Raw genomic sequence first — 14612 nt, 5'->3', positions numbered from 1 at the left:
GAAGGGTGGCTTTTAAAATGAACTTAAGAAGATGACATATCCAAAACTTGAAAGATAAGTCAGAATAGTAGCCAAATAGTTGTTCTAGTGACTTTGGGTGTTCCTGTACCACAGAGAAGCATTTTGTTTTGAATATCCCTATCTTCCTGCGGCACTTACTCATCTTCCTGCTAAAGTATTTTAGAGCTGTGTCTCCAAAAGTTCAAAGGACAGTTGGGCGTCCCACTCCTTGAAATCAACATGAATGGAGCATCTTATTCAGCTCCAGCTGTTATCAGATGCCTGCCAATAAAGTGTTTGACCACTTCCTAGTGCTGCTTCAAGCAGCAATTGTGTAGATCTGCTAAATGGCTCTGAAAGTTTCTCAGTGTTAAATACAGAGAGTCCTGGTGACTAACAGGGTCTGCCCCAGGCTCCTGCATGGTACTTCTGCCTGATGGCCTTGGAAACAACAACTTTACTGCACAGCTATAAATGTCAAATCAAAGAGAGAATTTAGACAAAATCTTTGTTCTTATTTTAAACAAAGCATCACATATTTTTAAAAATAATGATTTTATGAAAATAATGCTTTGTGAAACCAAAAGGTTGACAAATTTAACTCAGTTCTGGATTCAAAGGTCACAGATTTCTAATTTTTAAAAACAATTCAATCAGACTCAAAAAATGCTGCTGAAATACACATTCTGTCTATCAGCTGCTCAGCTCAATGAAATCAGGTCATATCACGGAAGATTAAAATGCCTGTGTCCCAACCTATGCATAAAATAAACTGCTAAAAGGAAACATGGTTTTAAGAAGCCTCTAGAGATTACATGGACATGCTAGCATAGCCTGTCTAGATGGAAGTTTTTATTATTACAAATGTTCAACATGGAATTACAAGGAGTCAATTTTATCTCAAAAATGTATTAACGGATGGGTTTTCAGGTAAATAAAGGCTCTCTCTCAAGTTCTGTGTTACTATTTAAAACATTTTCCAGTCTTACAACAGAATATATAAACTACTTCCATAAATATATTTTGTTCACAAGGACCCATGTCTTAAGATGACTGTTTTATAATTTTCCCTTTAAAAGCCACCTAATTTCACAGATTTAAATTAAATGAGAAACGGCCTTTTTTTAAAAGATTTTACAGTTCATAACTTTAAATGCTTCAATTTCTGGTGGTAACTGCTTTATTGATTTGCATCTACAGAGGCTCATGATCATAGATTTATTTTTTACTCCAGGAAAATGTGTGACAAAATATGTTAGATAGGAAATAAAAAGATCCGTTTACCTTGATCACATGGAGATGTTGGTGCTGATTTCGACCTATCTTCTTCTGATGACGCGCATCCCGGAACCGGTGGTTGAGTCTCTGCACCTGCAATTAGCTAAGAACAATTCCAAAAGGGGTGATCTTCCTATGCCATGAGGAAATGTAATTCAACAACTTTAGTTCAGAGGTAGAACTATGAAGGGAAGTGAAGATCTTCTACCCCTGTGGATTCCCACTGGCAAAACCTCAGCCATACAGGAGATGGAATCACACTAAATGGAAGCCATGGTACAAAGAGAGAAAAACCAAGCAACTGAAAGGAAAGCAGGTTCTTAGGATGAAATAAATTTAGTGTATATACCCAGTGAGTGGGTAAGTTTTGAGAAGCCACCTTGAGTCTGTATTCAAATTCACCCAGTAAATATATTTAACTGCATATGTATCAGCAAGCACTGCAAATTACCTCATACAGTAACACCATGGCAACACCTTTTCCCAGGAGTGTCAGATCAATTAACTCATTCTGGAGTTTCCTACATTTCTGTGAAGTTTTGAAACAGCTTACAAGGGATCCAAGTGTGCAATAAGCAGGAAAATGAACAGAAGCAACTGTCAATGTTTAAAGAAATTATGGCCCAAATTGCCTTTTTCTGTGAGACCAATGGGTCTGTTGTGGCAATCATGCAAACAGAGATACAAAGTGTGGACTCATTCTCACCAGGATACACATCATCACTCAGGTATAACTGCACCAGTTTTGGATGCACTTGGGGTGACCTATGCTTTTTATTTCTACAACAGCCTGGTTACTGCTACAAAAGGCATGATAACTCCAGAACTGTAATCTGGCAAATGTCTCCTCTTCATGAGAATCAGCACATTGCTTGTTTACCAACATTTACAACACTATGGAGCAGTGCTCTCTGCCAATCAATCAATTAATCAATTATTCAATGCCAATTCTGATGCCATAACAGGCATTTATGTTTTTAACTGTTGCCAGACATTGTCTGTCTGTCAAATGTCCTTCCTCAAAATCCCTCCAGAAATTATAGACTCAAGATCAGCAACATCATACCAGGTCAAAATGAATTTCATACCAAAGTTCAGAATAGGTGATTTACACTTTCAAAATAAAACTCAAAGTCTGAGGTCTGTACTGACATACAAAAAAATTACTGTGCAAGTCATTTGAGTAGGATTGAATCCCAACCAATCAAGTTACAATACAGTCATACTTCTCTGATTTTTTAAAATGTCACAATATATAGTAAAATTACCTTTTTCCTCCTTTGCCCACTATTAGTGATCTTATCTGGAGTGACTCCAAGATCTGCAAGTACTTTAGCTATGCCTCTAGCATCCACTCCACAGTTTGGTGCCACATTTGTTTCACAGCGTCGATGTACATTCATCTTGCAAACTGCAATGAAACACACAGTAATACAGTAAATTAAATACTATCTTGGCATGCATTTGCCTTATATAAACCTATCAATAACTTTTTCAAACAAATACAATCTCAGTAGGAAAACACTTAGCTGAATTTGAAGGTATACTTCAATGCTAAAGTTATTAACCTGATTATCATTCTTCTGATATGATAATATAGAGTTGTATTTTCATACAGTGCCCAGAACAGACACAAGAACAAATGAAACTATCAAATGATATTGTAACTCTTAAATTAATTAGAATTAGAAGAAAATTCATTCAGATCTTGGATTTTAACTGTCCACTATGGAAAGTACAACATTAAATTCTTATGTATTATTGTTTCTTACACTATTTTACTGAAGTAGATTAGCTTCTAATGTAGGCAGCCATAAAACTGACAGCACTTTAAGTTTTAATAAAAATTAAGGGTTAAACACCTACTTTATTTATATGGCAATCCTGTTACTAAGCTCGTTTCCTTAAATCTCCTGAAACAATTATATTATTATGAGGAGAAGAAAAAGGTTACTTTGCTTCCAGATTATGGGGCACAGGCAAGAACACAGCGCCATTAAAACTCGTGGGGTACGGATTTGTTAGGAGATGACATTTTATCTGAGACTTCAGTGCCCTCTTGTGGAGCAAGGCATAAAGAGAGCACAGCTGCAAGTGTGATTAAATGCTAGACTAATATTCAATTGTTCAAATTTCTCACGTCTTTACTTTTTAGAGAAAAAGAAATTATAAAAATATGTATTTATAAAGTTACATTTCATTATATTTTTCATCAATAAAGCTTTCGTTGTACAGCCCATAAAAAGACACATTTGCCACTTAGAGTATACCAAGGCACTGAATCTGGCCATAACCATGCACTTCAGAAAGCTGGTGACTTGCCTTTTAAAATATGTTTTAGCTCACAAGAAGAGCAAAAAGAAACAGCTAAACATGGTACTTCCAATGAATGTATATTCAGTGACAAAACCTCAGCAGTAGGTAAAACGTTTGAGATAGGATCAATAGAAGTGGACATTGAGGAGCCAAATTGCTTGAAATAGCAGGAAAATTTTGTTCAGTCCCACTTTATGTATGTATTTTGTAAAAAGATGCACAGGAATAACCAGTGGAAAGAACATGAAGAAGAATAAATCTCTGTTATATGCTCCTCATGGTGTTAATAACCACACTGGGTAAGGAAGTACACCTCTGAAGAAGCACTTGTTAAAGAGAGAAAACCAAGCACAGAGAAAATGATGTTTTCTGAGTTCTAGCTTTCATGCAGAGAACACTACATTTTTATAGGCAATAATTTTATGAACAGGGAGAAAGCAACATAGACTCTCTGCACTATTGTTTCTATGCATCTGCTACACAGTGTGAGAAACAACAGGTAAGACCAAATGAACAGTATGGTACTTGAGTTAGTATATGAAAGAGAACTCATGAATGTCCAGATTAGGTAGAGAGATACCATAACTCTGGATTAAAAAAAAAAGAGAATGGCGGAAAAAGCCCAGATTTAATTGAAAAGTCTTCACTGAATGCATCCCCATCATAATTAAGACAGCGTTTGAGCAAAATCTTCAATAGCTGCAAAGTAACAGCATTTAGAGCCTAAGACTTCCTCACTGTTCACTGGCTGGAACCACAAGGGAAGCCTTGAACTTCAGAAGTCTCATTGTGTGTAACTTTGCTGTGAAAGAAATCTCTTCTTTCCCTTGCTACTCAGCAACTTGTGACATGAAACATCAGGTCTGACCTTCACCTATAGTTATGTGTCACCCTAAGTACTGCAAAGGATATAGTTTTATAGATAAAATATTTATACATGTGACCCCATGCTTCTGCTGTTGAGAAGTGTACATGAGTGTTGTATTTATGAAGATGGACCTATCCATAGGTTCCTAAGGCATAACAAAATGAAAATGGCACTACTCTATTAGGCACTACTTTCTAAGAACCGGATAATAATTTCCTTCATTACATCATTTCCTTCCACCTACAAATGGAAGTATTTTATAAACCATTTCTAAAATATTACTTTGGTTTACAATTGTTTGTACTCTTTTATCACCCCTTATGTAAATCTGCTTGAAATAATGAGATATGGAATCCAACATTTCTGACAACTAAAATGACACAAATGCACCTTCCAGCCTTATTTTCACATACAGACCCTGTACAGAGTACATAGTCTTTAAGTGGCAGAACATGGTGAATCCTTTATTTTCTGGAATAGAGGGGCTAAGCAGACCATCACAAAGGATGATTTAGTTGGTTATCAGAATATTTCATATTCTGGACATGGGGACACAGGACGGGTTCTACCTACTCTAACCAATACAAACCAGCAATTTTTGAAAATGGCATTAAAGGGAAAAGTAGATGGAATATTGATGTTTAAAAAGTTTAACAAACCTGAAAACACAAAAGGCATATAAACGGAAGATATGCAAATTGTCATGCTCATCATTTTCTGTTAACTTCTAATACCCTGAGTGGCAATAAACCTACAAAGGAGTGAGTGCAAAATGTGTTTCTTAATGTCTGACCTCTGCATCTGTTACTGACTGGTGCTGCCAACAGGGTAAGGACCATATTCTAACCATAATGGAAATCCTTACATTGCTCCACTACTTATTTTCTATTTACTTCTGTACATGCTAACATAGTGACATGAAGTGTTTCCAAGTCTCCAAGTCACTCACAAAGAAAAAGAAAAGCTCTGAAGTGGTGCCTTACCTTTGCATTGTAAACCTTGTCTCAAAAGACCCCAGAGCAATGAACCACAGTGGTCACAGAAGGTGGGCACTTTGTAATTGTGAATGCTGAACTTGTGAGGCATGTTGACACTGAAACGCTGGGATCCCACTTGCTGAAAAAGGACAGCACAGGATATTTCATTTTAATTAATTTCTATGCAATCAGTGTATGCTGAGGCCTTGTTGCATTTTAAAACAGAATTCAAATGAGATGAAATAGATCTGTGCCCAGATGATGACCATCACATTAGACACACTCCAGAATTCTTTTCACTACTTTATCTGGGAAAAGAGGGGGAAGGGCTGCTGCTGTCCAAGAGATAAAAACTAAAGTCTACTTCCTAGTACTTTTGGGAACAACAAATACATAGCTATCAGGAAAGATCTCAATGTGGAAGGCAAGGAAGTCACTCCCAATTGTTTTAGGAACACGAGGCCAAACTAATACAGGACTAGAAAAAGAAATGTATCATAAATGCTTTACCTTTTCATATCCCACTCTTCTTTGGATTATGATAATGACAATGACAACCTGTTGTGTTCAGGGATTCCAAGGTATGATTATTTACTAATTAAAGGATGTCATTGATAAATTTTCAGAGTGGCCATTGCACTGCAGGAGATTTATTTCTATGTTTTTCCTTCCCTTTTCTATTACCGCTGGCTTTTCTCCAGTGATCTAGTACCCCTTCTAAACAATGAGACCATCAGCAAAGTATGCAAGTCTCCACCAGCCTGGAGCCTGGGAATATAAACCTGCACAAGACTTTGTATATTCCTGTGAGTACTACGCAAAACCAGCACTAGCCCAACACAGCCCTTTATCACAATTGTATGCATGTGATCACATTTTGGAAATATGTAAAATGTAAAATACTGGTAATATGTAAAATACTGGTTATGGATCAGGTATTACAGAATGGTCCCAGTAAGGACAACGCTAGTGAATTGCACAGAAAAATAAGATCATGAGTTAGTGTCTCAGTCAAACTCATGCTGAAGTCTAAAGAGTAGATTACAACTGCCCTGTTACATACAACTCTGATTTGTAACTTAAAGGCAGGCTTTTTCAATCCTATGAATGTAGGTTTTTAGCAAATAAAATTATGAAATGCAGGTTTTTTTGTGTGGCCAAGGAACTGTGATCACCCAAGGACCACCTCACCTAAGCCTGTGGTGAAAGACAGCAGGCCCTTGCTGCTGCACACAACAGGCCAGTGAGCATACATTTGCTTTTCTGTTGAAGCACAACCCAAAAGCTTCTGTGTAAAGAAAAACATTTGCTGTTTATATCTGAGGGCTGAAACGATGTAAAAAAACATAATCACATTTTGACAGTTTGGATGCAGTCTTTGTTGAGGTGAGACTGCAAGCAAATTCTGGTCAGTTGTTTATGTGGGTGTCAGATTCCCATCCAAGCATCCCAGCTCTCTGATCAGCCACCCATGGCTGAGCCACACAAAATGCAGCCTGGGAATGAGGGATCCCAGCCTGCTGCTTCGGAATTAAACTGACAAGAACTGTATTAACTCAGAAATGGAGAGAGAATGTTAAAAGTGAAAAGGAGTGGAAAGAGCTCTCTGAAACTTTGAGCTCAGATGTTATAAAAAGTAATCCAATTCGAAATAAGTTTCTGTAGGATAATTTCCATGTAAATAAAACTGATAGCAATCTAGCATTCCAAAGTACCACAAAATGACCAGAAGGGCACAAAAAAGCCTGTAGCATCTATTGATTAAACAGAGGAGATAATATTATTTTGAATAGATCAAAGACATAATTTTACATAGAAAAATTAATTTATAAACATTTACCTCATCGTGAGTTTCCTGTTTTTTTAAGCCAGCACACTTCGTTATTATAAGTTCATGGCATCTCTTGTGAACTACACAAGTGCAAACTAGAAAGACAAAACCAGATAAAAGAATGAGTTTTCATGATGATTAATTTTAAAGCAGAAGTCTGATCTCAGAAGACTGGAACCACTGGGACTTGAAAGTGTGCAAGTGACTGGTGAGCCCTATGAAATAAGTTGGTTTACAAAAACAGAAGCTAATGGACTTTCAAAAGACCAAAGAATTTTAAGATAATTAAAACATATCTGCCAAATATCTGCAAAACTACGAATTAACTTCTGAAATGTTAACCACATTTTTTCTCAATTTTTACATATGATTTGTTTATCTGATGAAGTCCATGATCTCCACATTACATGAGACACAATAACAAAAACAATTCCTGTTTAAAGAGCTTTTAAAGAAAAACAGGTAAGAAGATAAGTCATTGTAAAAGCCAAAAGAATAGAAAAAAAAGTCGAATTTTTTTTTTGTAACGCATTATCCTAAGTTGATAGCAGTAAAAGGTTTCAGGACGCAAAAATGTTTTGCCAATATGCATACTGATTACTTAATCAATTAATAACATTTTCAGATATGACAGATAAGATAAACAATTACTAGGTCTAACATACCATAAAATTCAAGGTCATTAAGCAAAGTAAAAACCATCATAATGAAGTAACAAATTTCACTTCCTCCAATTTTGGTCATTGTTGTAAGAAAAAAAAATTAGATCAGAAGTCAAGGTACCTCTGCAGATACCTCTGTGTGTTAATACAGTAATTGTTATTATAGCATGTAAAGATCTATAAAAAATGGCATTTACTTATTTACTATGAGATTTATTACAGTAATTCTTATTAAAGCATGTAAAGCTGTATCAAAAAATGACATTTACTTATTTAAAATGAGATTGCAGCAAGTCTTTTGTAACTGAAAAATCATCACTAACTTGATGGTTTCTATCTGTTAGATGAGAGTTAAGTACTAACATATCATCCCAAGAGGCATAAAGAAGTAGGAGTACAAGAAATTGAATTGAAAAATGGGAGATGAAAATGAAGCACTTGTGCAGTCTTTGCTATAACCTTCTCTAATGATGACCTCTATAATTATCTCATCTATTTAAACTACAGTCTTTACAATTACCTGGAATTTTTAAACACAGCATCTTAAGCAGAATAAAGAGCTCTCAATTTTAAAATGGAAGACTTGAAAATTGAAGAAGCCAAGATCCGCAGATATAGTTCCCTAGATGGATACACATGAAGATATATCTGGGATCTGATGTTCAGGGCTGTTTGCTGAGCTCCTACTTCATATATGATTGCTTAAGACCAACAATTTTGAAAAAAATTACCGTGACTTGGTGCAAACATTGTATACTTGTCGAGACAAACTTACTCTGATCATCGTGTACTAAATTCTTAGCATCGTACATTTATGGTCCCTGATAAAAATATCTTATTACTTATATAACATAATAAATATATTTAAACTGTCCTTATGTAGAATTTCTCTTACCTTGACATTGGTATCCCTGTTTTCCTATTACACCCCTGAAAAATAATAAAGTATTTTAGAAAATGAAGAGGAAATATTCTTAAAAATGAAGGTATCTTTTCCTTCCCTTTACTAGACGTGCACATGTTTAAAGAAAAGCTTTTCATAACCAATCATCTGATAACTGCATGCCTGGACTGAGATCAGGTCCAAGTAGGAACATTTCAGGTGCTGAGAGGTAACAGGAAGGATGAGAAATCATGAAGGCAGTCAGAAATACAGACAGATTTACTACAGTGCAACAGACAAAGCCAAAAGGTGCATGGAAAGGGGAAAAATTGGTAAATCATCACCAAGCAGACCTCTAAATAGACAGATTGCATTTGTCTGTATTATTTGAGATCACCTTAGCCAACACAAAATACAACCCCCAGGCACTTTTTAGAAGAATGCAGTTGAGTTTATGCACATCTCATGTCATTTTACATTGAGAAAGACCAATTTATTACACACACACAATTTATTTCCTAAGAAATATTTACTGTCGATCACATCAGATCTTCTGTGCAAATCAGTATCTCTAGGTCACTTTGGAAAATATCAGGAGTTCCTTAAAAACAACTGAAAACTGAATGTCTCCACCACTTCTCCCTATCTCAAAATTGAAAATACTCAAAATAACGCAAATATTTTCTAAAAGGGAGTTCTTGGTGTACATTGTAATAAAAAAGACCCTGTACACTGAGCACCAAAATCTCTGTGTCATTAGAAGTTATTCCATCAACTCTTCCATTTGATATTCCATTAACTTCAGTGGGATGTAAAGAAGCTTTACATTTCTTAGAAGAAAGATGGTGACTCTTAATCATGTAACAAATAATTCCATCATTGTGACAAAATGTAAAGGTCTAATACTAAGTCTGAATCTATACTTCGTTCTTACATAATAACAGATTGATTGTCTACCTAGAATTTAGTGTGCATTAGATAGGGAAATGTGGAACTTTGTGGCTCAAAGGAGAAGAACCCCAAATACAACCAATTCTGATATTTGTGATGGAGGTTTAACAGCCTTCTGCTATCATCTGCAACGCTGTTGACAGGCAAATGTCAAAATAAAGAGGAAAAGAAGCAGCTGTATACCACTTTCACTGCCCTGAGACAGGAAGTTGTGCCAGCTCCCCAACTCAGGGTTGCAAAGAAAGCAAAGCCAAAGGTGCTGCATACCATATAAAGTCTCTGCAGTGCGAGCAATACGTTGGCTGTCTAAGGTAGGTGGCCATGAACTTGTGCCCATTGACCTGGTGCACCCTGCGCCGCACGGCACCCTGGCGCTTCCTGGGGCGCATCCGCTCGCGGAACACACGCTCTTCATTGTCCTTGGGGGCTGCAACACAGGGAGAAACAATCAGCACTGGCTGCCACACATGCAGGTCTGGGGAAACTCAAATGCTATGCAGAGGTAGGTATTTTTCAAAAATAAAAATAATCCTCTATGCCCAGCAGTGCAAAATAACTTCCTTAAGTTTTGCATAATTTTTATTCATTTTCAGCATCAATTAGCAGAGGGCAAAGGTTTTCATTGCTTAGCACAGGAACTTCTAGTTCTTTTAAAGCTTCATCTGTAAATCCATGCTAAATTGGGATTAAGTCCTCTACACTTTATCAAGCACACTGACAACCTCTTAACAGTAATTATACAGTTAGATTCTCCTAAGAGATCAGACTTTCACCTCACTTGATCTCCAGGAGAAGAAAACAATCCCAACATCCCCATGTCCTTGTACATTCGCAAAGTGCTGATACAAGTGTAAGAAAGCAGAGTAAAAATATGTATTATCAAGCAGAACAAAAAATTCCATCCAGAATTGATTACTTATTAGAATTCCTGATTGAGATCTGAGCTTCAGGCTCTAGTAACCCACTTTGATACTAATACATGCTCAGCAAAATGCTCAAAGGAAAGAAGTTGTTCTTCTTAATCAATTCCTATTCCAATTGTACGTGATATTTAATGGTAGAGGAAGTATAAAATGAACTTGATATAACTCAGTGTGAAAACATTAGGGAAAAAGAATCTTCAGAGTGCAGTGGGTCTTTTTCTTAAGGTTTTTTTTTTAGTATCACTAACACCATCATAATATTCTGCACGCATTAAGCAAAAGCTGAGGATGAATTAGCAATGAAGAACATTTTTAATGAAAAACAGACTTTACAGACATTCCCTGAGCCACTCCTGCTTTGGCAAACTAGACTATGAGACTTGGAGAGGACCATATTCAGTCATCCACTGCCAACTGAATCCATGCACTCAATACTTTGGTGCATATAACACTTTGATCTGCAGTTAAAACCTGTCATTCTTTGAATTTCAGCTACTGTGAATTATTACAATGGCCTAAAACCACCAACTTTGGTCTGCTGCAAGCTTTTCTATATGTGATTGAGTTGTTCAAGCAACAGTATAGTGCCTAATAACAATACATAGAAAATTCAAAGTCTGAGAACAACTCAATGTAAAAAAAGTCTCAAATTCTTTTACAAACATTGGAATAAATCCAACAGATTTATACCTTTTAGATATAAAAGGTATCGATTAAAGAATTTCTACAAAACTGACTTAAATTAAACCAATGGATGGACATCTTTGGAAAAAAACAGAGCACAGATGAACAAACAGAGACCAATGTCTTTCACTGCAGAGCAAAGGCTAAACTCCTTGACTCCTCAACAGCAAATTTATTTATGCACAGAAGAGGCTAAGTTCCATACACAATAATGCTATACAAACACTTCATACTCAGAGTTGTTTTTCACCCTAAGATGACACATCTGTGGGATGGCCAGAGTGGCACTCCTATTCTAAAGTGAGCTCTCAGTAAATAAACACAGCCTGGTACACAAAGCTACCCCTTTTATTTATGCTGAAGAACAACCTAAAAGCAATGGTTGTAGCTTGCCCTTCAATAAAGACATAAGAAATACCAGGCAGTTACCAATTATGTTTAATTTTATGTTACCAATTTTGTTTATTTTTAGGGATTAAGCAAAACTCTAATGTCTAATAAATATCACATCTCCTTAAGAGAAAGACTGGCTTCCACAAAGAATATGTAACAAATAGTTGAAAATCCCATTAAAGATGCATTTTTTCAGCTTCTTGAATGATTTACTGACTTTACAAAGCTACAGGAAATCTTTTAAAAGCTATTATAGGAAATAATTCTGTTTTAACACAGATCTGCTCCTTTGGTTATCATCCAGATTGTAGACTTTGCTACAGTATGCACAACCTGGATGTGAGAAAGGTAAAGTCCAACTCCTCTGGAAAGGTTTCTCCCCAGAAATCCAACTCTTCTGGAAAGGTTTCCCAAAAAGTTTTGTGCTTACAGGTAATGAACAAGATGTTCTGACAGAGCATAATACACATTTGATATGATATTCAGTCTACAGTGCTGTTTTTCTCATTTTTTCATCTTAAGTGCAATTCTTCACAGATAAAGCACGTGTAATTTTACAGAGCATGTAAAATCCTCCTCTTGCTTTGACTACATAAAAGCAGTATCATGACACTGGGGGTTTTTTGTTTGTTTGCTTTGTATCTACTAACAAAGTTTTAAACCTACTTTCACTGCATTAGTTTCAATTCTATATTTAATTCTTTAATGAAATTACATTTTTTTCTTCTAATACTTACAGTTTAAATAATATAATGAAACAGTATCCTTTTCAGAAATGCACTGACTTGAAAACAGATATAAGCAATGCATCTGAAAGCATCAGATTAAATATCAGGCCTCGCTTATCAAAAATAACTTCTACACAAACAGCATCACTGTGTGTGAGAAGGATCCTGTACCTGTAGTTAGAAAATGTAGTTTTCTTGGTCTATCTTGGATAATGCTGGAGGTCCATTAGCCAGTTGCCCTCAAACAGTCTCTGTGTCAGTCTGCTATTCCCCTTTTGTCACTGAAGACCAGCACTTGGCCAAATCCATGCCAAATCTTGGCCAAATCCGTGCCCTGCTTTAGAGTGGAAGTGCCCAGAGGAGCCGCATGTTGGAGAGCATTGGCTCTGCCAACACCTCACCTCTCATTGCACCCCGAGTGCAATCCCCACCTTGGCAGTCAGCAGCAGGACTCATTTAGAGGGCCTGGAGCACGGCAGAATCACAGAATCATGGAATCATTAAGACTGGAAAAGACCTCTAAGATCTCTTGGTTCAACCACTAACCCAGCACTGCCAAGGCCATCACTAAACCATGTCCCTAATTGCTACATCTACACATCTTTTAAATATCTCCAAGGAGGGTGACTTCCCCAGGCAGCCTGTTCTAACGCACTACGACACAATTTGTTAAGAAATGTTTACAATCTAGACCTGCCCTGGCACAACTTGATAGCATTTCCTCTTCTACCAGTTGTTATTTGGGAGAAGAGACCAACTCCCACATCACTCCACCGTCCTAGAGAACAGGAAGCTCTCCTCTCAGGCTCCTTTCCTCCAGGCTAAACAAGCATCTGACATTACAGTGCCTGACTGACCACTGGATGACTGGACATGAGCCTTTCATCACAGCAGATGAAGTCACTGGAGAAATTAGCTCATCCACAAGCTTAACAATAACTTCAAGTTAACATTAAGTTCAGTCACTTATTCACTGTGACCCTATATAAACATATAAGCAATGCTTTCCCACAGTCCCGAAGCAAAACCCTGCCACATCTTGTGTAAGACTGGATTTTAGGGAAAACTTTTTACTGAAAAGGTGGTCAGGCATTGGCACAGGCAACCCATGGTGTGGTGGAGTCACCATTCCTGGAAGCATTCAAAAAACCTGTGCATATGGCACTAAGTACATGGTTTAGTGCTGAGCATGAGGGGCTGGGTTAACAGGCAGACTTGATGACCTCAAAGGTATTTTCCAACCTGAACAGTCCTGTGATTCACACTGCTGTTTTGGGCCACAGGCATAAAATCAGGCAGGAACTGTCCCAGGTGACTCAGAAGCAGATGATCACATCTGTGCTGGTTCATATCCAGGGTTGTGAACCACTTATTTCTAGCAGAACTTACAATAGTCTGTATTTAAATTAAAATCCATTTATCTCATACTGAACACTCATACTAGAGATGTTAATTTATCTGTCTGAAGACACCTACTTTAGAACAGAGCTACACTGCTCTCTCCAAATATCTCTCATCATTTACAAGCAGGAAAGCAAAGATTAGTAAATGCTAGCAGAAAGCAGGGAATATTTAGGAAAAGCCCCAACATCTGTGTGATATCAACAACTAGTGTTTTTAATGTATTCTTTTGAAAATACTAGCATCCCAAACAAAATTGGCCTTTAAAATATATTTTTTAAATCTTACAGAGGTATGTATTAGGTTCTATAAAATACCGTTAGCATACTGCATACTGTGCATGGCATTTCTATTCTTAGCAAAGCAGTTAAAATTAAGTGAATTTCTCATAGTCAGAATACTAGCAAGTTTCAATAGAAACAATTTCTTCTCATGGTATTTCTACTAAATAGTCACAGAGGCTTATAATTTCCTCAGTAAAGGCTGTTTCTTATGTAACGTACGTTATGTTCCCTGTTTTGGTTTTGAGTCCTTCTGTCTTTTGTACTATTCAGTTTATCCTTTTTAAATGCATTTCTTACATTTTATTTTCAAAAGATGGAGTAAGAAATGACAACAATTTCCAAGTGTTCATGGAGAATGCTGTTGGTGGAGCACATTGAGTTTAGGCTTCATACGATGGTACTTGAGAACTGGCAAATTTAAAACTAATTTTAT

At 36.7% G+C, this 14612-nt stretch overlaps 1 protein-coding gene across 2 annotated transcripts in view; it reads right to left on the bottom strand.

The window, feature by feature from the left end:
- PRKCE (protein kinase C epsilon) overlaps positions 1-14612 on the bottom strand; it is a 285523-nt gene that overhangs the window by 99057 nt on the left and 171854 nt on the right. For both annotated transcript variants that reach the window (XM_005483088.3, XM_005483089.3), the window contains exons 3-8: positions 10034-10193; positions 8828-8862; positions 7280-7365; positions 5446-5578; positions 2547-2689; positions 1285-1381 (exon numbers count right to left, since the gene is read on the bottom strand). In XM_005483088.3, the coding sequence (XP_005483145.1) occupies positions 1285-1381; positions 2547-2689; positions 5446-5578; positions 7280-7365; positions 8828-8862; positions 10034-10193 (654 nt within the window). The remainder of the gene's footprint in view (positions 1-1284; positions 1382-2546; positions 2690-5445; positions 5579-7279; positions 7366-8827; positions 8863-10033; positions 10194-14612) is intronic.

This window comes from Zonotrichia albicollis, chromosome 3 (genome assembly GCF_047830755.1).
Source record: "Zonotrichia albicollis isolate bZonAlb1 chromosome 3, bZonAlb1.hap1, whole genome shotgun sequence".
NCBI classification, from domain to species: Eukaryota; Metazoa; Chordata; class Aves; order Passeriformes; family Passerellidae; genus Zonotrichia; species Zonotrichia albicollis.
This window is presented reverse-complemented; position numbering and strand designations above follow the sequence as displayed.